Source organism: Mustelus asterias, chromosome 6 (assembly GCF_964213995.1).
Source record: "Mustelus asterias chromosome 6, sMusAst1.hap1.1, whole genome shotgun sequence".
Lineage (NCBI taxonomy): Eukaryota > Metazoa > Chordata > Chondrichthyes > Carcharhiniformes > Triakidae > Mustelus > Mustelus asterias.
Window position 1 is genome coordinate 78,142,449 of NC_135806.1, and position 26,376 is coordinate 78,168,824.

A 26,376-nucleotide genomic window follows, 5' to 3' on the forward strand; every position below is an offset into this window, starting at 1 on the left:
TCAGAGATTATCGTGCAAGATTAAAGTGCATGGGATGGGGGAAGTGTATTGAGATGGATAGAAAACTGGTTTGTAGAGAGAAACAAAGAGTAGAAATTAATGGGTGTTTTTCAAATTGGCAAGCAGTTAACTAGAGGGTGCCACAGGGATTGGTGCTGGGACCCCAGCTATTCACAATATATATCAATGATTTGGATGAGGGAACAAAATGTAACATCTCAAAGTTTGCAGATGATACCAAGTTGGGTGGGAGGGTGAACTGCGACAAGGATGCAGAGATCCTTCAGAATGATCTGGATAGATTGGGTGAGTGGGCAAATCAATGGCAGATGCAGTATAATTTGGATAAATGTGAGGTTATTCACTTTGGAAGCAAAAACAAGAAGGTAGATTACTACCTGAATGGGAGAGGGGAGTGTGCAGCAGGACTTGGGTGTCCTTGTGCACCAGTCGCTGAAGGTAAGCATGCAGGTGCAGCAGGCGGTAAAGGAGGCAAATGGCACGTTGGCATTCATTGCGAGAAATTTTGAGTACAGGAGCAGGGATGTCTCGTTGCAATTATACAGGGCTTTGGTGAGGCCACACCCAGAGTATTGTGTGCAGTTTTTGATTCCTTTTCTGAAGAAGGATGTGCTTGCTCTTGAGGGAGCACAGCAAAGGTTTACCAGCTGATTCCGGGGATGGCGGGACTGATGTATGAAGAGCTATCGACTAGGTTAGGATTGTTTTTGCTGGGGTTCAGACGAATGAGGGGCGATCTCATAGAGATTTATAAAATTCTAACAGGACTAGACGGGGTAGCTGCAGGGAGGATATTCCCGATATTCTCTGGGGGAGTCCAGAACTATGGGTCACAGTCTGAGGATTCAGGGTAGACCATTTAGGATGGAGGTAAGGAGACATTCTTCACCCAAAGAGTGGTGAGCCTGTGGAATTCATTACCACAGGAAGTAGTTGATGCCAAAATATTGAATGTATTCAATGTATTCAAGATATAGCACTTGGGGCAAATGGGATCAAAGGTTATAGGGAAAAAGTAGGATTAGGCTACTGAGTTGGATGGTCAGCCACGATCATAATGAATGGCGGAGCAGGCTCGAAGGGCCAAATGGCCTCTTCCTGCTCCTATCTTCTATGTTTCTATGTTACTAATATTCTGCTAATGTTACAATGGCATTTGGTAGAATCCCTGTGGCAATTTTGTCTCATCCACTATGTCATCATATATTTAAAATCATTAATGTTTGGTAAATACGAAATAGGTTTTAAACTACATAATTTTATAAAACGCAGATACATTAATTAATTTAAAAATTGAAAACAAATTAAACAAAACAGGCAATTGTTCTAATTCATTTTGCATATTTGTGATTTGAATTTAAATTTCCAAGCAATTGCAATTTAGTACTGATCATTCAGAATGTACTGGAATTGATGACAGCCAACATTTTTCTCGAGTTTACACCATTCCTCCAAGGTTTCCACTGATCTTCTGCTGAGATTACATGGGAAACTGACTGAGCTCCGCAGAAGTTGTACTCTCAAATTATCAGGTTCTTAATTGTTAAAATACTTCTTTAAAATAAAATTTGTCATGTTGCTATGATGATTTACATATGGATGCAAGCAATATTGCACATTCATTCATATAGTACCTGATGTTGTCTGTGGAAAGTTCAAATGAATACATATATGAATTCTCAATAAGCGCTCTCAACAAGCGAGACTCTCCCACCCCCTGCAATAATTTGCAATCCAAATAAGTGATTAAGTTGTTCATACTCCATTACTGGTAACAAATTATGCTTCATAAAGGTAAAAATAACTGGACAATCAGCATTTGTGTGAGAATTAAAGGAGGAGGCAGAAGCTTAAACAAGAAGATAGATTTTGATTACTTTTGAAGGAACTGAGAGAGCCAGGAAGGTAGAGGTGCTTAGGAAATGTTCCAGCTGGGAAGGCTGAGACAGCTGAAGGACCTGTAGCTATAGGGGGACTGGAGGAGAGAGAGATAAAAATCATAAAATGCAGATGGCGTGTGTGAGAACATAAGGCTGAAGGTATGGTGAGGCAAAGTCACAGACTGACATGCACATGATTTGAAATAAATGTATTCGGGGAAAACAAAAGGAGAAATTAAGGCTGACAAGAAGGATGATGAGGAGCAAATGCTGACTGCCCTGTTATTTTTACCTTTGTGAAGCACAATTTGTCACCAGTAATGGAGTATGAACAATTCAATCATTCTTTTCATCGTAAACTATCAAGGAGGAGGCTCACTTGTTGAGAGTACTTATTGAGGATTCATGTGCGTGTTCATCTGAACTTTCCACAGACAACGTAAGGTACTATATGAATTAATGTGCATTCTTGCTTGCATCCATATGAAAATCATCACAGCAACATGACAATACCTGTTATTTTAAAGAAGTACAATATATGAGGTACAAAATTTGGGAAGCTAACAAGGGAAGTGTTACAATTATCAAGTTTGGAAATGACAAAAGCATTTGAAACAAGTATTTCAGCAGCTTTGTGGGAAATGCATTAGTACAGTAGTGTTAGAGGCATCCAATTTTAGGAAGGTGCAAATGGACAAGGGTTTGAAGCTCAACTCAGAGATATGGAGGGAGTGGGGTTATAATGTGCTGAGCTTTTTGTAGAAGCCAAATAGGATAGATTCATTTTTGCATCTGCATTGAACAATATACCCTCTTTTTGAATGTCCAGTTAATTTTTTTTTAAGTGCACAACCCATTTATTTTTTTGTCTGGGCAGCTACACATGTACACTTACTTAAAGGAGCCATTCCCAAAAGACTTTGGCATTGGACAGTACATTTATTCTGGCCTCTTTAAATGGGACACCATATATACATGAACTCCGAGCACAGAGAGTCTCTGTCCTGGGTCTATTACTCCACATCAATGCTCTTTCTTTGGATCAGGAAAAGATGTGACAGATGTGTACTGGATTTATTTTTAAAATTGTGTCATTCCAGTAAATTTACAGCAGGTTGTAATGCAACCCATAATTAGTGCAAAAATACCACAAACAAAACTGAGTTTTTAAAAATTGCATTATTTTACTGGAATTAATGAACTATTCTTTACAGTCAACTGTTATTCCACAATTGTTGACATTGTTCATCAGTTTGGTTTCTTTGGTTTACAAGAACGCTGGTGCACAATCAGTCTGTCTGCGAGGAAGGTACGCCCACAGTTGTTACAAGGCACCAGTTGTGCTTGGGAACTTTTCCAAGCTGCTTCATTTATAGCATCTATATTGTAAGCACCTTTACCTGGAAAATTTAGGGAAAGGGATTGAAGCTTTGAAGTTAGACATAAAAAATGCTTTGAGGAAAAAAAATTCAAGAACTACCCAAACAGGAAGCAAACATCTTAAGCAAATCATTTCAATGACAGAAATAAAATCCCCCTATATTTTCTCCTCCAAGATGCCTATCTGGGGTCATAAACAAGCAGTCAGGAGTAGAAAGTGGCAGAGATCCCACTATACTGCAACTCCTTCCAGTTTTCACCTGATCCATTTTCAGTAGTTGGTCAAGCATTTGTTGATTTTCGGGCAGTTCTAGTGCAATGAGATGATAATGACGTGGTGGCACCATTGATCTAATTTTCCAGCATTTCTGCCTTACTGGGGGCTGCTTACATTCCCAGCCAAATACAATGGATGTGCAAGTTTGCAGGTACTAATAGAAACATAGAAACTGGAAGCAAGAGTAGGTAATTCAGCCCTTCATAATGATCATGGTTGATCATCAAATACAATATCCTGATTCCCCCTTCCCTCCATTTCCTTGATCCCTTTAGCCCCAAGAGCTATGCCTAATTTCTTCTTGAAATCAAACAACATTTTGACCTCAATTACTTTCTTTGGTAGTGAATTCCATATATTCACCACCCTCTGGATGAAGAAATTTCTCCTCACCTCACTTCTCTACCCCTTATCCTCAAACTATGGCCCCTAGTTCTGGACTCCCCCACCATTGAGAACATTCTTAATCTACCCTGTCTAACCCTGTTAGAATTTTAGAAGTTCCTATGAGATCCCCTCTCACTCTTCTAAACTTCTAAACTCCAGTGAGTTTAATCTGAATCAACTTAGTCTTTCCTCATATGACAGACCTGATGATAAGGTGGTCATGAATTTAAGAAACCCCATAGATGCATTTTCAAGATATGCAAATTCCTTTTTTTGCAATTCATTTTGTAGCTTTTTGTTTTTATGTCATTGCCTACTACTTCATTGTCTTCATTTGTATCCTTAGGTGAGTTGCTATTCTTGATATGAGGCTTTTATAACAGAAGTGCTTATACCATGGTGGAATTTAAGCTCTCAACCTCCCAATAAACCAGACGAGCACAAAAACCACCAGACTACCATGACCTATGAAAACAGATGCAAAGACAAGTTGTTCTGTGTTGAAAGCAAATAAGCACCCTGGGCCAAAAATGTATCATGTTATTGTCATCTGATATATGCAGCCCTACGGAATCAAATACAGGAATTGCCTTCCTCTTTAGCTGCAATGGTACTGGAACAACACCACCAGGATTCCAAGAAAGTTTGCATTATCAGACTGAAAATTTTGACAAAAAGGCAATTTTGTAACGAGCAATAAAAATATCAAAATGTTCAATGCACAATTATTTATGTATTGGTGTCACAAGTAGGCTTACATTAACATTGCAATGAAGTTACTGTAAAAATCCCCCAGTCGCCACACTCAGGCATCTGTTCGAGTACACTGAGGGGGAATTTAGCATGGGGAATTTAGCATGACCAATTTACCTAACAAGCATGTCTGTTGGACTTGAGGGAGGAAACTGGAGCACCCGGAGGAAACCCACGCAGAAACGGGGAGAATGTGCAGACTCCGCACGGATAGTGATCCAAGCTGGGAATCGAACCCGGGTCCCTGGTGCCATGAAGCAGCAGTGCTAACTGTGCCACAATAGTATGGATGACTAAAAGTTAATGGCCTAGATTCTCTCATCTTGTTTGCCCTGCCACCACTGCCAGCGAGAACGGAGAATTTGGCGCTCAGCCAAATTTCCATTCAAAGCAGAGGGACGGTAGAATCCCAGCTGTGGGCGAGGTTGGAAAATTCTGCCGAACAGCCTCAACAGTCAATGAAACAATGTTCCTTGCAGAGACACTCCAAAATGACTCGGCCCATATTCCCACATTCAGTTGACAGCTTGCTATAGATAGGGTAGGGGCTGTGGGAGGAATCATGTGTCATTGCAGAATTTGAAGGTCAGGTTAGAAGACTGGGCACCATTGGAAGATTGTTTAGATTGAAGGAAGGCCTTCTAAATCAGTTGAGTATGTTTAAAAGGTCAACTGAAGGGTACAAAACCTTTGGTTTTGGGGAACATCCACTGAAGTACTTCTTTCTAATTCAGGTGTGGAAGGTAAACCTCTTTGTACAAGGAGAAGAACCTGAAGATCTACTGCCCATCAACAATGAAATCAATTAGCTGTAACAACAATAGGCATAGCAAAGCAGTATTACAAGACGTCCAATGGCCTTACCTGGTCAAGCCGACTTAAAAACAAGAAACCACACCTTTCAAGAATGCACTATAACATGTATGCAAACCACATACTATCACCTTCTTCTCCCTGTATTGAAGTACTTTTGGTGCTTATCATGAGTAACCAGAAGATAACTTGGTATTTTCATTTGCAAGCATTCCTTCCCTAACACCCTTGCATACACAGACTCCATCTAAAGTGAGGTTTGGAGTTGAAAATCTGCGGGTCTTGTAGCACAATCAGGCATTATGTTGGAATGTTGAAGGGTCTTGAGAAGCTGGAGCTTCTTCTTGGAAGCAATGTAAGATGGTGGGCCTCTGGGCAGGGGACTCCCAACACCAGGAGTTTCGGCGTTCCTGTTCTCAGTAGGACCTGGCACAGCAGCAGTGGCATTATGCTGAGTGAGGCCACAATGCTACCAGGTGACAAAAGTGGGGGTCCACCTAGTGATCCAGTTGTTTGTCGAGTACCCCAAAGAAAAATAAAGATTCTTTTACAAATTATTCCAAACTGCCCTTTTTAGAAAGGGGTGACTAAGGGGGAATCTATCGTCTTTCCAAGGGGTTGGAATCTATCACCTTGCAGACTACCAGGTTGCACCAGATTTTCCAACATATTGAGGCAGGTGGTTGCCCTAGTAGCACAGGAGTCCCTCATTCAATTGAAAACCAAAGGACCTCTTCCGGTCCTACAAACAATGTCAGGGTCAGTGGCAGTGGTCCTGGGCAGGTCTTCAGCCCCTGTTCTGCAATTACTTGTTTAATGCATTTTTTCATCACCACTATTACAATTCATCTGTTGATACCTGTGCTGGGTTACAAATGAGGTCATCTTAATGTTCTCAATTCTCCTTAGCAAAGGCAGCTCATAATACCAGAAAGAGTACCACTCCACTTAAAACCAGATTTGAAGTTGGAAAAAGAGTGTGTGTGGACCCAGGTCACAGTCTTCCCCCACTTCTGCCCTCACTCCTAGGCAGAGGAAAATTTGACAGCATAGGCAGAGGTCCACTGTTTTGAATGGTGGTTGTCCTTGCCACTTGGGGCATATCTTGGGCATCTACCTGTCTCAACATGCTAAAAAGTCTGCTGCAACTTGTTGAGAAGAAAGACAGTTAAAGGGGTTAGATGGAAAGTTGGAGTTTCAACTACAGGTTCATAATGATATGATGTTTCTTCTACTCCCTATGCTATTGGATCACACATGACCTGTCAGCAAACTACGCAATGAAATGCCCATGTACTTGTCACTTCAGAAAAATCTGAAGTGAACTTTGCTGCTTAGTAATCAATTGTAATCCTGCTTCTTCTCCCAGATTATGTATCGTATTACAAGAACACAAACTATTAGACCATTCTTTCTGTTACTGAAAATTGACGTGTCCAATGAATGTTCAGAGACATTCATTGGATACATCAAACAGTGAGCTATTGAAAATGCACAGGGTGATGCAGACCGGTCAGCAGGAGCTAGGATGCAAGTTAAGGAAGCAAACATTCTTGACTAGGGTTGAGCAGATATCTGCTCATCCTCTAGACTGGAGATCCGTACTGGATGTGTTAAAAAAAGAGGATTTTTGTAGAATGTTACACTTGTGTGCAGACACTGGAGATGGCATCTGAGATTATGCAACACACATTAAAGCAATTGGTAAAGGCTACTTACTACATGTATGGTGATGCGCGATTGATTCACACGGGAGGCTAGGACGTACCCGGGAATAAAGGCTTTTATTCACGACAAAATAGGAGCACACTACTTAACAATATTATCCCAGACTAAAGGCTACTAGGAAGTAGCAGTGACCTTTATACTCCTGTAAGAAGGCGGAGCCAAACGCAGTGTACCACATAAACAATGATAACAGGTGGAACACCCAAACCCTAACTCCAACAGTAACAAGAGTAACATATGTACAAGTACCCATAGTGGTAACCATCTATGGTTCACCACATATGGCACCATGGTGGTTGGCTTCTCAACATTACAGTCCACCCTGAAAAATGTGGCAGTTGCAGGTCAATTATAGTGGGTGCCCCTGGCATAGAGGCCCGAAGGCTAGATTACAATAGAGGAAAAGCATTGTGTGAAAACAATGAACTAAATATGTCTCACAGAAAATATTTTTATACCCTGGCTGAATTTATTTTCAAATAAAATTGCGCCCAAACTAGAAACCATTCTACTAGCTATTTAACACTTGTCATTCTGAGTATCATAACTATAGGGCTCATTTTAAAATGATTTAACTCTAATGTCTCATTCATTTTGCTTACTCTATGGGCGGGAACGCTCAGAATAGGCTTGAACTGCTGAGTCTGGTTTGTATCAGTGTTATGTGTGCCAGCTGTTGTCCATTATTCATGACAGCTAAAAGTTCTAGGGTTCTCTTGAATCCTTAGTGCATTCCACACTATATCTTGCTGATTCTCCTAACTGAGAAGGGGATAAGCCACAAATGCATTGAGGCACATGCATAGCAGGTTTAGCTTGAGCTACGTAAATTGTTTAGTCTATGTGTTGATTTTCAGTCTTGGTGTATATTTAGCTTCATGGTAACACAGCACAACTGCTGTGACTACAGTTAAAATGACATCAAAAGACTAACACAATTTCTGTGTATTACTAGCAAGATTAACAGAGAATCAAAGTACTCTGTGTCGCTGTTAAGTACATTTCGTTACATACATATTTATTTGTGGTATTTTTTGGATCAGTGATTTCAAACGATTCTGTTACTGAGTACAATTTGCAGTGTGGAGGATGAAATTAGTGAGGGAAGGGAAGGTGTGTTAGTAAAAGAGTTGCCATGTTTACTGTAGGGGCAGATTGTAACCTTGGGGATAGGCCGTTGAATGGATTACTTCATTCAATGTGTATGTCAAATTGTGGGTGGAATATGTTTATATTGGGTTTTGATAAAGAATGTAATAAATCTTCAGAGTTTGTCCAAGTACCAAGGCTTCAACAATCATTTACTCAGCTTTAAGAACACCAATCACTGGATTTGTGTTGGTTGGTTGGTTGTGAATCAGATCTTCTCCCAACAATAAAGCCTATTCTCCATAAGGGTGTCTCCCACAGCTTATGTTCTCAACTTTCAGCATCTGCGATATTGGTTCTCTGTCAGGCTGTGATTTTGATCTTCTACTGGTTGCACTGGAATCCAAAACTTCAAAAGGTACTAACATCTGAAACTAATTCCCTTTCCTTTTGGAGTTGTTGCCAGTACTGCTGCTAATAAGGGAAATAATTAACGGCTGCCAACAAAACACAGATGTGGCTGGAGCCTTCCACTGGGCAATATTCAACTCCCTTTGCCATTCATATTAGCAGCAAAAAATAAACGAATCAGTCTGCAGGCACGCAGCCTTAACCTGGACAATCTAGATAAAAGCCGCTTTGGCTGCTGAAACAGCTATTGGGAGCCTAGGAATCTCAGTCGATACAGCAAGGCAGCAGAGTGCACTGATTACACCATCAATGTGTTTGTGGATGAAGCCTTGGCTCATGAGCATCAGACTTGTGAGGCTGCAGGTTACACAACTACCAAACTTTAGCCAACATGGTTAGAAAAGGTCTCTTTTCACAGCTGTCATAAAACTGTGCTTGAGTGTTTGAATCTGACACGATAAAGAATTATCACATAAAGGTATGGGTTCAGCACTTACAAATGGATGAGTCATTCAACTAAGGAAATATACATGCTGGAACAGCTAAAGAATTCATACACATAACGGATCACAACTTAGTAATAAATGGGGGAGGCCAGTTGATTCCAGCATTCTTGTGAAACTTTTTGTAAAGTGAACCATGTCACAAGCTACAGGATACTTAGACAAAGTAACAGGTGTATAACTAAATAGATCCAAGATGTAATCTATATGCCATAATATTAAATAATCTTGCTATATAATTCTGCTTGCCGCAAGACAAATACACAATTCAAGAGCATGGACAGAAACCGTTGATAGCTGTTAGAATCAGAGAAAGTTATGGCACAGAAAGAGGTCACTTGGGCCATCACGTCTGCACCTGCTGAAAAATGAGCCACCCAGATTAGCGCCACGTTCCAGTATTTGGTCGATAGTCCTGCAGTTTATGGCACCTGAGGTGCGTGTCCAAACACCTTTTAGATGAGCTGAGCGTTTTTGTCTCTACTACCCTTTTTCAAGCAGTGAGTTCCAGACACACCACAACTCTCTGGGTGAAAATATTTTTCCTTATCTCCTCTCTACTAATCACCTTAAATCTATGCCCTCTAGACACTGGCCTCTCTGCTAAATAGGCCTTTCCAATCCACTCTAACCAGACTCCCCACAATTTTGTATATCACAATCAAATCTCCTCAGCCTCCTCTGTTCCAAGGAGAACAACCCCAGCCTATCCAATCATTCCTCACAGCTGCAATTTTCCAGTCCTGGTGACATCCTTGGAAATTCCCTTTGTACCCTTTCCCGTGCAATTGCATCCTTTCTGTAATAGTAACCAGAAGTGCACACATTACTCAAGTTGCAGTCTAACTAATGTTTTATAGAATTATAGCATAACCTTCCTCTCTTATATTCTATGATGTGGAGATGCTGGCGTTGGACTGGGGTAGGCACAATAAGAAGTCTCACAACACCAGGTAAAGTCCAACAGGTTTATTTGGTATCACGAGCTTTCGGAGTGCTGCTCCTTCATCAGGTGAGTTTTCATCACTCACCCGATGGTGTTGTGAGACTTCTTCTTATATTCTATGCCTCCGTTAATAAATGAAAGGATTCTTAACCACCTTATCAACCTGCCCTGCTACCTTCAGGGATCTGTGGATATTCACTTCAAGGTCCCTCATTTGCTCTACACCTCTTAGTATCCTCCCATTTATTGTGTATTCTTTTGCCTTGTTTGACCTCCCCCAATGCATCTCTTCAAGCCTCTCTGTTACATGAGAAACTGCTGTGCCATTGGAAAGGGTACACATCTGACTTTACTGGCTGCAATACTCATTGGAGTTGGCCTCCTAATGTGGGAAATCCACATGATGGTTATGACTTTTGAGGTCTAGATTGTAGGATAGAAACGTTGATAGAAAATAGAACCAGGAATGGGCCATTCAGCCCTTGGAGCCTGCTGTGCCATTCATTATGATAATTGATGATCACCCAATTCAATACCCTAATCCAGCCTTCCCCCATATCCCTTGATCCCTTTAGCCCCCAAGAGCTATATCTAATTCCATCTTGAAATCACACAATAGTTTGGCCTCAACTACTTTCTGTGGTAATGAATTCCACACACTCTGGGTGAAGAAATTTCTCCTAATCTCAGGTCTAAAAGATTTACCCCTTATCCTCAAACTATGACCTCTACTTCTGGATTCCTCCACCATTGGGGACATTCTTTCTGATTCTACCCTGTCTAATCCTGTTGGAATTTTATAAATTTCTATGAGATCCACTCTCACTCTTCTAAACTCCAATGAATATAATCCTAACTGACTTAGTCTCTCCTCATATGACAGTCCTGCCATCCCAGGAATCAGTCTGGTAAACCCTCGCTGTATTCCCTCTATAGCAAGAACATCCTTCCTCAGATAAGGAACCCTGAAGTGGCACAGTGGTTAGCACTGCTCCTTCACAGCGCCAGTGACCCGGGCTCGATTCCCACCTTGGGTCACTGTCTATGTGGAGTCTGCACCTTCTCCCCGTGTCTGCCTGGGTTTCCTCCGGGTGCTCTGGTTTCCTCCCAAATTCTGAAAGACATGCTGGTTAGGTGCATTGACCCGAACATTGACTGTGGCAACTAAGGAATTTCACAGTAACTTCATTGCAGTGTTAATGTAAGCCTTACTTGTGACTAATAAATAAACATTAACTTTTAACTTTAAAACTGCACACAATACCTCAGGTGTAGCCTCACCAACACCCTATGCAACTGCAGAAAAACCATTCAATTTCCTATATTCAAATCCTCTTGATATGAAGGCCAACATAATATTTACTTTCTTTACTGCCTCCTCTACCTGCACGCTTACTTTCAGCAACTAATGCACAAGGTCTCGCTGAGTATCCACCTCTCTCAATTTACACCCATTCAAATAATAATTTACCTCCTATTTTTGTTACTGAAGTGGCTAACCTTCTATTTATCCACATTATGCTGCATCTGCCATGCATATGTTCACTCACTCAGCCTGTCCAAATCATGCTGAAGCATCTCTGCATCCTCCTCACAGCTCACCCTCACAACCAACTTTGTATTATCTGCAAATTTGGAGATAGTATGTTTAGTTCCCTCGTATATAATATGAACAGTTGGGGTCCTAACACAGTTCCCTGCTGTACCCCACTAGTCACTGTCTGCCAATTGGAAAAAGACCCATTCCACTCCCCCACCCCTCACCATTGGACCCCCAGCAGGGATGTAGGAAAATTCTACCCATATTCTCAGTGTCAAAACCTTTATCCAATGAACCATACTCCTTCACCACTACCCCTGGGTATGTCCTATTCCACTGACAAGATAGACTCACTAGAGCTAGAGACACAAGGTATATGGTCAGAAAAGAGTGGCCCTTAGAGGCCTCAACATCAAATCTGGACTTTGTGAAGTCCAAGGCAATAGATTAAACACAGGTTTAAACCTCACCTGACGAATCAGTGCTCATCCAATTTAAAGACCACTTGGAAAACGCATTGAGAATATCAGGGGCACTCAATATTCTCTGATTGGTGGACTTCAATGTCCATCATCATGAGTGGCTCAGTAGCACAATTATTGACTGAGCTGGCAAAGTCCTGAAGGGTACTGTGTGGCATTACCGTTGTGCTAAATGGAGAACAGATCTACCAGTTCAGAACTTGGCATCCATAAGGTGCTTTGATTCATCATCAGCAGCAAAAGTGTATTCCACCATAATCTGTAACCTCATGGCCCAGCACATTCCTCACTCTACTATTGGTATCAAGCACGAGGACCAACTCTAGCTCATGGAGGCGTGCAGACGAACATACCAGGAGCAGCACCAAATGTAATGAGAAATGAGATGCCAGCATAGTGAAGCTATAACACAGGACTAAGTGCATGCTAATCAGTGGAAGGAATATGCTATAAACAAAGTAAAGTGATCACACAGTAAAGGATCCGGTCAAAGCTCTGCAGCCTTGCAACGTCACTCATGAATGGTGGTGGACAATTAAATAACCAGTGGGGCAACGGCATTCCACAAACATCCTCATCTGCATTGATAGCGGAAAACTGCATACGAGTGCAAATGATAAGAGGATGCTTTTTCAACCATCTTCAGCCAGAAGTGGTGAGTGGATGATTGACCTTGGCCTCCTAGAGCCCAGACCTTTGCTGCAGGTATTTCTTAGGGATTTCCAAAGCCCAAGCATCTTCAGCTGATTCATCAGTCACCATCATTCCATGATAGGATCAGAGTGGGGATATTGACTGGTGATTGCAGAGTTCAGTTTCATCCTAACTCCTCAAATAATGAAACAATTTCTGCCTGTGTGCAGCAAGACTTGGACAATATTCAGCCTTGGGCTGATAAATGGTAAAAAGAACACGTGTGCCACACAGGATTCAGCCAATACAACCCTCAAAATTTGAATATTTAAACATAGTATGTACTACCTACAAGATGCATATCAGCAACTTATCAGGGCTTCTTCAACAGCACTTTCTGACCTCTACCACTTAGAAGAACAAGTGCAGCAGGCATATACGAATACAGCCATCTGCAAGTTGCACTCCACATCACATATCATCCTATCATTTCTGCACTATTGCTGTGATAAATTTCAGGAATTTCCTACATAAGAGCACCATTGGAACAGCTACACTATAATGAGCCATAGCTGTTCAAAAAGGTGCCTCACCTCTGGCATTTAGGGATAGGCAATAAATTGCCAGTAACATCCACATTCACACGAACAAATCTTAAAAGTTTCCATTCAGTGCTGCAAGAAATTTCATGACATAAGCAGATCGAGCAATCTAAGCAATCAGCATCTGCAAAGATGCATTTTCTCAGATTTCATTAAGAAACACAAAAAGGATTTATTAATAAGAATTGTTAGCAACCGCATGGCTGCAGCTAGTTCCCTACATGCCTCTTGCCTAAGAGGGCTCCACCCCCGAGGGTGATTTCCCCCATTTTACTTCCCAGTTGGTTTCCCCAGGCCAGGTGACCCTTAATCTGCTGTGTTGTCCTAAAAGGGACAAATCACCGCACACACCTTCCAAGAATGCATTAGCGCTGAATGCACTAACAACCACCATCTTCTCATTGTACGGAACTGCTTCTGATTTTAGAATTAATCTCCAGTAAGTCTATTGGTACTATTTGCTCTTCTTGCCTTCAACTACAGATGTTCTTTCATTTGCAGTCTTTTAAATGCACAGATCCCATTAAAATAAATTATAGAGGCATTCTGCACATCCTAGAATGTTGAGATTTCCTGGTCTTGCAAGTGGGTGAAGCTCAGATTCTCTTTATAAGACCAATGATTGGCATGGGCTAAAGGTATACCAGAAGGCATAAGTAATACCAAATGGCATAAGTGAATATGGCACGGTGGACAGTGGTTAGCACTGCTGCCTCACAGCTCCAGGGACCTGGGTTCAATTCCCGGCTTGGATCACTGTCTGTGTGGAGTTTGCACATTCTCCCCGTATCTGCGTGGGTTTTCTGCGAGTGCTCCGGTTTTCTCCCACAGTCCAAAGATGTGCGGGTGAGGTTGATTGGACATGCTAAATTGAACCTTAGTGTCCCAGGATGCGGAGGTTAGAGAGATCAGCGGGGTAAATATGTGGGGTTATGGGGATAAGGCCAGGGTGAGATTGTTGTTGGTGCAGACTCAATGGGCCGAATGGCCTCCTTCTGCACTGTAGGATTCTATGATTCTATGAAGTGTCAGACTGACCTGGAGTTCCAGGGTTGGATCAAGACCGAGACTCCCAAAGAAAATAAAGACATTTTAAAATTGCTTTGTCATTTAGAATCTGAGAGGAGATGGTTATATTGGCAGTTTCGTAACAGATGGTGGTAAATGTTCCTTTTTGGGTTGGGAAGGTAATAGTAACCAGAAGTGCACACATTACTCAAGTTGCAGTCTAACTAATGTTTTATAGAATTATAGCATAACCTTCCTCTCTTATATTCTATGATGTGGAGATGCTGGCGTTGCACAAGTGGAGAAGATTATAGACAGCTCTTTTAATGCAAGGGAGCCAGGACATAGGTCGCAATTCTCCCAAAAACGTTCTAAGTGTTGAATTCGCGGGAAAACTGGAGTAAATCACGCTGGTTTGTTCAGTGCGACTTCAGACAAGAATCTCCCAGACTCTGTGCACTGCGAGGTTACTATTGTGAATATCATTAAAAGCTCGGGGGTGGGGCCTATTCACTCCGAAGAGGCTGAAATCGGTGCGATGAGTGGGAACCCGCGCATGCGCACACCTCTGGGAGATTGCTAAAAAGACCTCCCAGCACTGAGATCACTACCCTCAAACCCTCACAGACATTGCTGGCCTCTCACCCCACGCCCCCCACACAGACATTGCTGGCTTCTGTCCCCATCCGCCCCCCCCCACACAGACATCACTGGCCCCTGTCCCCATGCTCCCACTGATCCGGATATCACAGGTACCCCATTCCTCCCTCCACCCCATGAACGTACTGACCTCACTGGTGCCTTGCACACTGTGCTGCCATACACAACCCCTGCTTGCAAGCATTCCCTCTTGAATGAGAGCCCTGAGCATTGCACATCCCCCTGGACACAGGAGCTTGTTGAATGAGAGTCAATCAGCACCCTGAGAGATGGCTGATCCTCAGCTGAAACCAGGTTCCCTTCAAATTTCTCAAAAGGCATTTTTACCATCTGGCCCATGGCTGGCCCAAACTAACTGCGCCTGCACTCCCCTAACAATGATGTGGAGATGCCGGCGTTGAGGACGGCCTCAACCGGGATCTTGGGTTCATGTCACACTATCTGTAACCCCCACAGCTTGCCTGGACTTGCAGAACCTCACTGGCTGTCCTGTCTGGAGACAGTACACATCTCTTTAACCTGTGCTTAATGCTCTCTCCACTCACATAGTTTGTACCTTTAAGACTTGATTATCTGTAAAGACTGCATTCCAATCATTATTCTGTAAATTGAGTTTGTGTCTCTGTATGCCCTGTTTGTGAGAATTTCTCCACTCCACCTGACGAAGGGGCAGCGCTCCAAAAGCTAGTGGCATTTGCTACCAAATAAACCTGTTGGACTTTAACCTGGGTGTTGTTAAACCTCTTATACTGTGTTCTCCCCTAACAAGCCAGAGCTGTATATAAGCTGCAAGAATGGACAGCCAGCCAGTCACACCACAAAGATGTCTAGCAAGAAACCTGCCCTGAGATTCCCCGAGGCTGACCAGGCCCGCCTGCTTGATGAAGTGGAGGAGAGGTGCCAGCTGCTGTTCCCCAACCAGGGCCGTTGCCCAAGGGGTATCGCCACGAGGGCATTGTGAGAGGAGGTGGCAGCTGCATTAAATGCCAGGAGCCTGACACCTCGGTCCGGGCAACAGTGGAAAAAGAAACTGTAAGACCTTCTTTGGGCAGCAAAGGTGAGTGTGCACCCCCCCCCCCCCCCCCCCCCGGCAAAGAGCTGCATCTAACTCCTTACCGCACCCCCACCCTCAAGTAGCATCTCCCAGTCGTGACCCTTTTCCCCGAAACTGCCAACACAAGGTCCGAAACACAGGCACACCATGCACTCCAATATATTAATGCTTGTAATCCACCTTATGTTCCCACAGGAGAAAACTGCACACAACCAGCGAGAGAGGGCGCAGACTGGTGACAGTGTGCCTGAGCTGCGGCTGCTGACCGGGTGTGACCAGCGTGTCGTGGAGCTGGCAGGGGATGATTCAATGGCCAGAATGGTGACTGACAGCCAGGTCCGTGTCTGGCATGCATGTGAGCATCAGCTTAGCCCTTTCTACGTCCTCTTCGAAGTAAGTGCGATGCTGCGCAGGATGCTTTTCCTCCCTTCTCCTAATGTGTGTTCTTTATTGCAATCCTGGACCCAGAGGAACCGAAGGGAGGACATGGACACGGACACATGGACACACACACACACGGACACACACACACACTCTCTCACATGAACCCGGGCCTTTGGGGGGGACATGCACGCACACCCCCACCTCCCCCAACACCCCCACCCCCCCCAACCACCCCCCCTCCAACCGCCCCACCCCCATACAACACCTCGGAGGGAGGCCCTGAAGAATCCTCTGAGGACAACACCAGTGAAGTGGCACAGGCATCTACCACACAACCCACCAACACAGAGACTATCACCACGGTATGTACGTTTAGGCTTCTGGATCACAGACACTGAAACACATCGGGTGGAGGTGGGCACATCCGAGGGCTCGGGCACACGGAGGTCTGCCGGAGGCCAGGATTCAGCTGTCCCCATGCCAGCTGCTGGGCCTCTGGGTGTGTTCCTCCCAAGGCTGGTGGAGATGCACCAGCAAACCCGGGGAGTTGCGGAAGGGTTGTCAGCAACCATGCTGCAACTGCAAGGCTGTTTAGGGGAGTCAAACAGAGTGCTGTTGCAGGAGGTGGTGTCGACACAGCATGAGACGCAGGCCAACACTGCAAGGGTGGCATCCACAGTGGAAAGTCTGGCTCAGGGGTCTGTTCTCATGGGTGACAGGGTCCAGGCATCCTGGAGACATGGGTGAGTGTGTTGCTGGCATCCAGGAGACACAGCGTTCTGTGGCCATGGGTGTTGGGGGCATGTGGGAGACACTGCTGGCCATGGCTGGGACTCTCGCTGGCATTCTGGAGACACAGCAGGCTGTGGCTGTGAGCCTTGAAAACATAGCCCAGTCTCAGAGGACTACTGCTGAGGGGCTCCAGAGCCTGGCTCGCTCACAAAATGCTGTAGCGGAGGGCTCCAGAGCTTGGCCCAGTCTCAGAAAGCCAAGGCTGAGAGATCACAGACCATGCGGCAGATGCATGTGGGCCTCCAGGACTAGCAGAGCCAGGTGACGCTGGAGTTTCTGGAGCTCAATCCAGCTACCTTGGCATCCCATGGAGTGCGCCTGGGGTCTCTAGGCACCTCAAGGGAGGAAGAAGGGCTCGAGCCCATGCTGGGGTCTTCCACCCAGGAGACTCTGGACACCCTGAGACCTTCCGATTCCCCCTTCCTCACACCAGGGCATCTCAGAGCCAGCTAGATGAACAGGGTGGCACAGAAACATCACTGCCATCCACAAGTCAGCCAGGGCCTTCCAGGTCCCGGCCACCCTGGGGACGTCCACGAAGGGCATCACAGGCAACGGGGCGTGGATCACAGCTTGACACCTCCACCTCTGATGTGCATCCTGGGGGAGGACGTGGGAGAAGCAGTAGGCCAAGCAAAGTTAGAAAGTTGTAGGTTCATTAAGAGGGCACGGGTGAAGATCACCAGTAGTCAGGGTTGTGGCGCCCCCAGCTGATTGCCCTACACACTTGTGTTCCCAATCCTTACTGGTATGTGGGCCAAGGTGGCAGTGTGCATTCGGAGAACAAGTAGGAGTCAGACTTGAGTGGCACCAGGGGCAGGATCCCAGAGTGCACAACAGCGAGTCACCATCATCCTCCAGCCTTCAACCAAGACTCACAACCGTTATCAGCCCAGGCCCATTAACAGGTTTTGGTGTTTCTGGAGGACAGGTGGTGGGATGAGAGAGGCTGGTGAAGAGTGTGAGGGAGGTGGGATGAGAGAGGCTGGGGAAGAATCTGAGGATGGTGGGATGAGAGGCACTGGGAAAGGGTCATGTGGTTTGAAGGGCCATTTCAGGAGTGAGGGGGGAATGGCGGCTGCATTTGCTCCTGGGGTGTGGTGGAAGTGTGTTTGTAGCAGCCCCCACACTGCACAGCACCAGTTACGTGAAGCGGGCTGCTATCAAGGCGTCCCTTGCTGCCCTGCCCTGTCGGGCACCTGCCATCACTGCCTGCCCTCCATCCTCTGGCTCCTCATATGGCAGGACATCCACCTCATCCCCTTGCCACTCTTCCTCCTTCTCCTGCTCCAGCTGGTCTCCCTGCTGCTGAGCGATATTGTGGAGGATGCAGCACACAATTATGATACGTGAGGCATGCACAGGGTCATACTGCAGGGCACCCCCAGAGCGATCCAGGCAGCGGAAGCGCATTTCCAGCAGGCCTATGCACCACTCTACTATGGACTGGGTGGCAGCGTGGGCCTCATTGGAGCGGGATCCCGTCCACTGCTCCCTGGACATTGGGCATCCCTGCAATGGCTGCAAAGCCTGCAGCCCAGGCCCCCTGCTGTGCACGGCCATCATCAAAATTAATGTATTGTCCTGCCCAGGCATACAAGGCATCGTGACCAGCTGCATACATCTGTGCACGGAGATCTGGGAGATCCCACAGAGGGTGCGGTGCCACTGGGTGCCTGGAAGGACCCAGTGGCATAACGTTAAGGGCAGCCGTCACCTTCACTTCCACAGGGAGTGGGTGGCCACCCTCCCCTCAGGTGCCAGGTGTGCGAACACCTCACACAGATGCCGCACCATGCTTTTTGCGAGTCGCAGCCAACGATGGCACATTGCCTCCGACAGGGTCTTGAAGGAATGCCGCGGCCGGTATCTCCTCGCCCTCTGTACCCTTCTCTTCTGAGCACCCTTTCGGGAGACTGTTCTCCCACCTCCTGGCCCTCAGCAGCACCCCCCTGCCCTCCTCCCTGAGGGACTACCAGTGGCTGCTCCTGTGGTGGCCTCCCCGCGCCCTCCACCTCCTGAGCCGCCTCCTTCTCCTCTGCCATCACCACTATCACCAGCTCCAAGATCCATCTGCACAGTGGGGTTTGGACAGAGCAAAGAATGACAAATTAATGTCATTGGCTGCATAGACCCAGCACCAGCCCAATCCCTCACCGGGATCAGTACCCCCACTTGTGGGTGCTAGCAACACCACACAATCCATTGTGCCATGCATGACCTGTTTAGGTTGTGTGAAATTGTTATCATGGCAACAGCTGGCACAGTGAGTATGCAGATTGGTGTGCAGCCATTGCCATGTGTGCAACTGTAGCATTGATTCCAGGTGTTGCTGGCCAGGTACATGGGGCAGGGACAGTCTGCTGATCATCACCAGATGAATCCTCATTGACTGCAGATTCCATGCAATATGAGTATCTGTGTGTGTGAACCTGGGCACCGCTGCTTGGAGCACCAGCTGCTTGAGCTGATTAGCCCTCGGTCAGCACATGGTGCACTATGCTCTCCACCACCAGCCCCCCCGCCCCGAAACCTCAGCACTCATGCAGTCCCTGACCACAATCCACAGCAACAACAAAGCAACAAGCAGTGGCAGCTGAAAGCAGCTTGACCAGGACTCAGATGAGGGCCCCTCCCCCAGACAGCACTCCAAAAGTAGAACACCCCCTCCCTCCACAGATAGCACATAACTTTCCTGGTCCACGGGACAGCATCTAAAGACATCCAGGGGGTAGCTCACAGCAAGCAGCACATCACCAGGGCCTGCCTCCAACATCCCCTGCACTCCACTAGCTTCTGGTCCACAGCACTTACCTTCTCATGCCTGTTCAAAATTGCCAGGTTCAGACTTACATAAACCTATTCTAATCCGAGCCAGAGTGACATCATGTCAGAGAAGTGGGAGATGCTAACGAGGATGGAGATTCCTGTGTCGAGCCCGCTAATCAGTTAATTTGTAATAATCCCACTAATTTGTTTCAGTGCAAGAAGTGTAACAGGTAAGGCAGATGAATTTAGAGCTTGGATTAGTACTTGGAACTATGATGTTTTTGCTATTACAGAAACTTGGTTAAGGGAAGGACAGGATTGGCATCTTAACGTTCCAGGATACAGATGTTTCAGGCAGGATAGAGGAGGATGTAAAAGGGGTGGGGGAGTTACACTACTGGTTAAGGAGAATATCACAGCTGTACTGCAGGAGGACACCTCAGAGGGCTCATATAGTGAGGCAATATGGGTAGAGCTCGGGAATAAGAAGGGCATAGTCACAATGTTGAGGGTTTAGCATAGGTCTTCCAACAGCCAGCAGGAGATAGAGGAACAAATATGTAGGCAGATTTTGGCAAGGCGTAAAAGTAACAGGGTTGTTGTGGTGGGAGATTTTATCTTCCCCTATATTGACTGGGACTCACTTAGTGCTAGGGGCGTGGATGGGGCAGAGTTTGTAAGGAGCATCCAGGAAGGCTTCTTGAAACAGTATGTAGATGGCCTAGCGAGGGAAGAGGCCGTACTGGACCTGGTGGTTGACGTTTCAGTAGGGGAGCAGTTCGGGAACAGTGACCACAATTCAGTAAGCTTTAAGCTACTGATGGATAAAGATAAGTGTAGTCCTCAAGTGAAGGTGCTAAATTGGGGGAAGGCTAATTACAACAATATTAGGCAGGAACTGAAGAATGTAGATTGGGGACAGATGTTTGAGGACAAATTAACATCTGGCAAGTGGAAGGCTTTCAAGTGTAAGTTGATAGGGATTCAGGACCGGCACATTCCTGTAAGGATGAAGGATAAATATGGCAAGTTTCGGGAACTTTGGATGATGAGAGATATTGTGACCCTAGTCAAAGAGAAAAAGAAAGCATTTGTCAAGGCTAGGAGGCTGGGAACACATGAAGCAAGAATGGAATACAAGGAAAGTAGAAAGAAACTTAAGCAAGGAGTAAGGAGGGCTAAAAGGGGTCACGAAAAATCATTGGCCAGCAGGATTAAGGAAAATCCCAAGGCTTTTTATACATGTATAAAGAATAAGAGGGTAGCCAGGGAGAGGGTTGGCCCACTTAAGGACAGGGGAGGGAATCTATGCATGGAGCCAGAGGAAATGGATGAGGTATTAAATGAGTACTTTGTGTCAGTATTCACCAAAGAGAAGGACTTGGTGGATGATGAGTCTGGGGACGGATGTGTAGATAGTTTGGGTCATGTTGAGATCAAAAAGGAGGATGTATTGGAGTTCTTGAGAAACATTAAGGTAGACAAGTCTTCAGGGCCTGATGGGATTTACTCCAGAATACTGAGAGAGGCGAGGGAAGAAATTGCTGGGGCCTTGAGAGGAATCTTTGTATCCTCACTGGCTACAGGGGAGGTCCCAGAGGATTGGAGAATAGCCAGTGTTGGTCCTTTGTTTAAGAAGGGTTTTAAGGATAATCCAGGTAATTACAGGCTGGTGAACCTTACGTCAGTGGTAGGGAAATTACTGGAGAGGTTTCTTCGAGACAGGATTTACTCCTACTTGGAAATAAGTGGATGTATTAGTGAGAGGCAATGTGGTTTTGTGAAGGGGAGGTTGGGTCTCACTAACTTGATCGAGTTTTTTGAGGAAGTGATGAAGATGATTGATGAGGGTAGGGCAGTAGATGTTGTCTACATGGACTTCAGTAAGGTCTTTGACAAGGTCCCTCATGGCAGATTGGTACAGTAGGTGAAGTTGCATGGGATCAGAGGCGAGCTGGCAAGGTGGATATAGAACTGGCTTGGTCATAGAAGACAGAGGGTAGCAGTGGAAGGGTGCATTTCTGAATGGAGGGCTGTGATAAGTGGCGTTCCTCAGGGATCAGTACTGGGACCTTTGCTGTTTGTGATATATATAAATGATTTGGAGGAAAACGTAACTGGTTGGATTAGTAAATTTGTGGATGACATAATGGTTGGTGGAATTGCGGATAGCGATGAGGGCCGTCAGATGATACAGCAGGATATAGATGGGTTGGAAACTTGGGCGGAGAGATGGCAGAAGGAGTTTAATCTGGACAAATGTGAGGTAATGCATTTTGGAAGCTCTAATACAGATGGGAAATATACAGTAAATGTCAGAACCCTTAAAGTATTGATAGGCAGAGGGATCTGGGTGTACAGGTACACAGATCACTGAAAGTGGCAACGCAAGTGGAGAACGTAGTCAAGAAGGCATATGGCATACTTGCCTTCATCAGCTGGGGCATTGAGTTTAAAAATTGGCAAGTCATGTTGCAGCTTTATAGAACCTTAGTTAAGCCGCACTTCGAATATAGTGTTTAATTCTGGTCGCCACACTACTAGGAGGACGTAAGGCTCTGGAGAGGGTACAGAAAAGATTTACCAGGATGTTGCCTAATATGGAGGGCATTAGCTATGAGGAGAGGTTGGAGAAACTTGGTTTGTTCTCACTGGAATGGCAGAGGTTGTGGGGTGACCTGATAGAAGCCTACAAGATAATGAGGGGCATGGACAGAGTCGATAGACAGAAGCTTTTTCCTAGGGTGGAAGAATCAATTACTAGGGGGCACAGGTTTAAGGTGCGAGTGGCAAGGTTCAAAGAAGATGTACGAGGCAAGTTCTTTTTATAGAGAAGGTGGTGGGTGCCTGGGACTCGTTGCCAGGGGAGGAAGTGGAAGCAGATACAATAGTGACTTTTAAGGGGCGCCTTGACAAATACATGAATAGAATGGGAATAGAGAGATATGGTCCCCGGAAGAGTAAGGGGTTTTAGTTCAGTTCGGCAGCATGGTCGGAGCAGGCTTGGAGGGCTGAAGGGCCTGTTCCTGTGCTGTAATTTTCTTTGTTTTTTGCTCTATTCGCATGCAAACGTAGGGTAACTGATGAAATGACAGTCACGCCATTTTCAGTGTGGTTCCGACAGCGCCAGTAATTTTGGGTTGGGAAATGTGTACGGAGGGTTAACGTTTGCGGGAATCCTGCAAATCTGCCGACACGTGATTCATCCGGCCCGTCCAGCGGGATGGGAGAATCCTCGCAGGAAGGGAGAATCGCCCCCACAGAATGCAAAAAGAAATTCTTCCTTAAGTAAAAACAAACACTTGAAATTGCAAATCTTATCTCAAAAAAGTTCCATAACTGCAAGTCTATAATTGGGAGGCTAACGAAAAAATAATGACAAGAAATATTTTGATTAATTCAATGGCTTTACTTCATTCACATTTAGCTCTCAAGCAAGTATACAATTAATAAAATTGCATGTAGCCAATCAGATGGGAAAATGTGACTTGAGATGGGGAAATAAAAATGTAAACCAATCAAATACAGACATGAATTAGAAACCTGCCTTATGCAGCTAGGTGACCGGATGACCGGACAGGCGCCGGAGTATGATGACTAGGGGATTTTCACAGTAAGTTCATTGCAGTGTTAAAGTAAGCCTACTTATGACATTAATAAATAAACTTTAAACTTTAAAAATGGCAGTCTGACAGGCCATATATGCAGGCTATATGTACCATTTTCAGAATGTAAGGTGACTTTTAAAACAAATCATCCATAATCAAATCTAAAACACTGACTCTTTACTCCAAACTCATTACAATTATGTTACAATCGCACATTAAAACACTATATTTAATATGCACCGACCTGTGATAGACATGACTTCTGGTTTCTTGGGTTCATGTCTCCTGAGATGCCGTGGAAGCTTTTCATTTTCAATGTGCCATTTCTTCAAACACTGTGGTTCATGAATACTTATAGATGTGGTTCCATACTCTCGGCCGCAAAGATAACAGACAACTGTTTGTGGGCGACTAATTGTTTGTGGCTCTCTAATTGGTGCCTGGAAACAATTGTTAAGTTTTAGTCATTTAATTCTAACACAATAAGGTACGAAGGGGCCACAATTGGAGCAACACAATGTATTAATAAAAGGTAGTAAAACATGTGCCACTATTATTAAAAGTACTAATCCAGATGAGTTGAACAAATTTTCATTAAATTTTCATATACAAGTTATTTCCATAAGGATGTCAGGTTAACCCCACAAGTAGAACATCCAAATAATTTAAGAATAATAAAAAGCCTTAGTGGTTTGGAAGTACTTTTCTCAAAAATAGAATAAATCTCCGACCCATTGTCTGTTCTGTTCTGACCTTGGCACTGTTTAAAAAAGACACATTTTAATGAAAAGTCCTGTTGAACTATGTACAAAATATAATATACCGACAGAAGTATCACAATATTGTGATTCACGTTGTCCAACCCACATATGAGAATTTCTCACCCTGTTTCATTACTACCCGAATTTTAATCTCCCTTCTTTCTCAATGTTTTAAAATGTGACTTTGCCTTCCATCCCCATTTCCATCTTTCTCAAAATTCCTTTCTGGACCTTCTTCAGTCCAGCTTCTAATCTGCATACAACATCAACACCATCTCAGCCCGAGTTATGAACATTTAATCTGTGATTGTGACCTGTAACTCTCTCAGTCTCTCCATGATGTTCAGCACGATTGAGCCGACAAGTGTCCTGCATCAACTCTCTGTAATTCCGCTCCATGGAATTGTTACTCTAATATTCCCCAACACAAGTCAGTAGCTTTCCAGCAATTATGTCTGCTTTCATCACACATAGACACCTCTGATGTTTCCAAGGACCCATCATTGATTCCCTCCCTTTGTGCATTTATAAGCTGCTCCTCAGAGATCTCATCCAAGGACAGCATCACTATGTATGTTGGCTATACCCAGTTCTATTTTCCATTATTTCTCTTGACTCTACAGAACCTTGGTTCTCGAGGGATATTGGAACTCTGATAAAGAAGAAGAGAGAGATGTATGACATGTATAGGCAACAGAGAGCAAATAAGACGCTTGAGGAGTATAAAAAGTGCAAGAAACTACTTAAGAAAGAAATCAGGAGGACTAAAAGAAGACATGAGGTTGCTTTGACAGACAAGGTGAAGGATAATCCTAAGAGCTTCGACAGGTATATTAAGAGCAAAAGGATAGTAAGGGATAAAATTGGTCCTCTTGAAGATCAGAGTGGTTGGCTATGTATGGAACCAAAAGAAATGGGGGAGATATTAAATGGGTTTTTTTGCATCCGTATTTACTAAGGAAACTGGCATGGAGTCTATGGAAATAAGGCAAACAACCTTATTTCCATAGACTCCATGCCAGTTTCCTTAGTCATGGAAGGAAGGTCATGAAACCTATACAGATTAAAGGGGAGGAGGTGCTTGCTGCCTTGAGGCAAATCAGAGTAGATAAATCCCCAGGACCGGACAGGGTATTCCCTCGGACCTTGAAGGACACTAGTGTTGAAATTGCAGGGGCCCTGGCAGATATATTTAAAATGTCGGTATCTATGGATGAGGTGCCGGATGATTGGAGGATAGCTTATGTTATTCCGTTTAAAAAAGGCTCAAAAAGTAATGTGGGAAATTATAGGCCAGTAGGTTTGACGTCAGTAGTAGGTAAATTATTGGAAGGAGTACTAAGAGATAGGATCTACAAATATTTGGATAGACAGGGATTTATTAGGGAGAGTCAACATGGCTTTGTGCATGGTAGGTCATGTTTAACCAATCTATTAGAGTTTTTCGAGGAGGTTACCATGAAAGTGGATGAAGGGAAGGCAGTGGATGTTGTCTACATGGACTTCAGTAAGGCCTTTGACAAGGTCCCGCATGGGAGGTTAGTTAGGAAGGTTCAGTCGCTAGGTATACATGGAGAGGTAGTAAATTGGATTAGACATTGGCTCAATGGAAGAATGATGTGGAAGCTAATGGCATTTGCTACCAAATAAACCTGTTGGACTTTAACCTGGTGTTGTTAAAACTCTTACTCTTTCAATGGAAGAAGCCAGAGAGTGGTAGTGGAGGATTGCTTCTCTGAGTGGAGGCCTGTGACTAGTGGTGTGCCACAGGGATCAGTGCTGGGTCCATTGTTGTTTGTCATCTATATCAATGATCTGGATGATAATGTGGTAAATTGGATCAGCAAATTTGCTGACGATACAAAGATTGGAGGTGTAGTGGACAGTGAGGAAGG

At 44.7% G+C, this 26,376-nt stretch overlaps 1 protein-coding gene across 1 annotated transcript in view; it reads right to left on the reverse strand.

The window, feature by feature from the left end:
* Positions 1-3,149: 3,149 nt before the first annotated feature.
* LOC144494670 (zinc finger protein 474-like) overlaps positions 3,150-26,376 on the reverse strand; it is a 34,526-nt gene continuing 11,299 nt past the window's right edge. The window contains exons 4-5 of the mRNA XM_078213873.1: positions 23,965-24,160; positions 3,150-3,301 (exon numbers count right to left, since the gene is read on the reverse strand). Coding sequence (XP_078069999.1) covers positions 3,150-3,301; positions 23,965-24,160 — 348 coding nt within the window. The remainder of the gene's footprint in view (positions 3,302-23,964; positions 24,161-26,376) is intronic.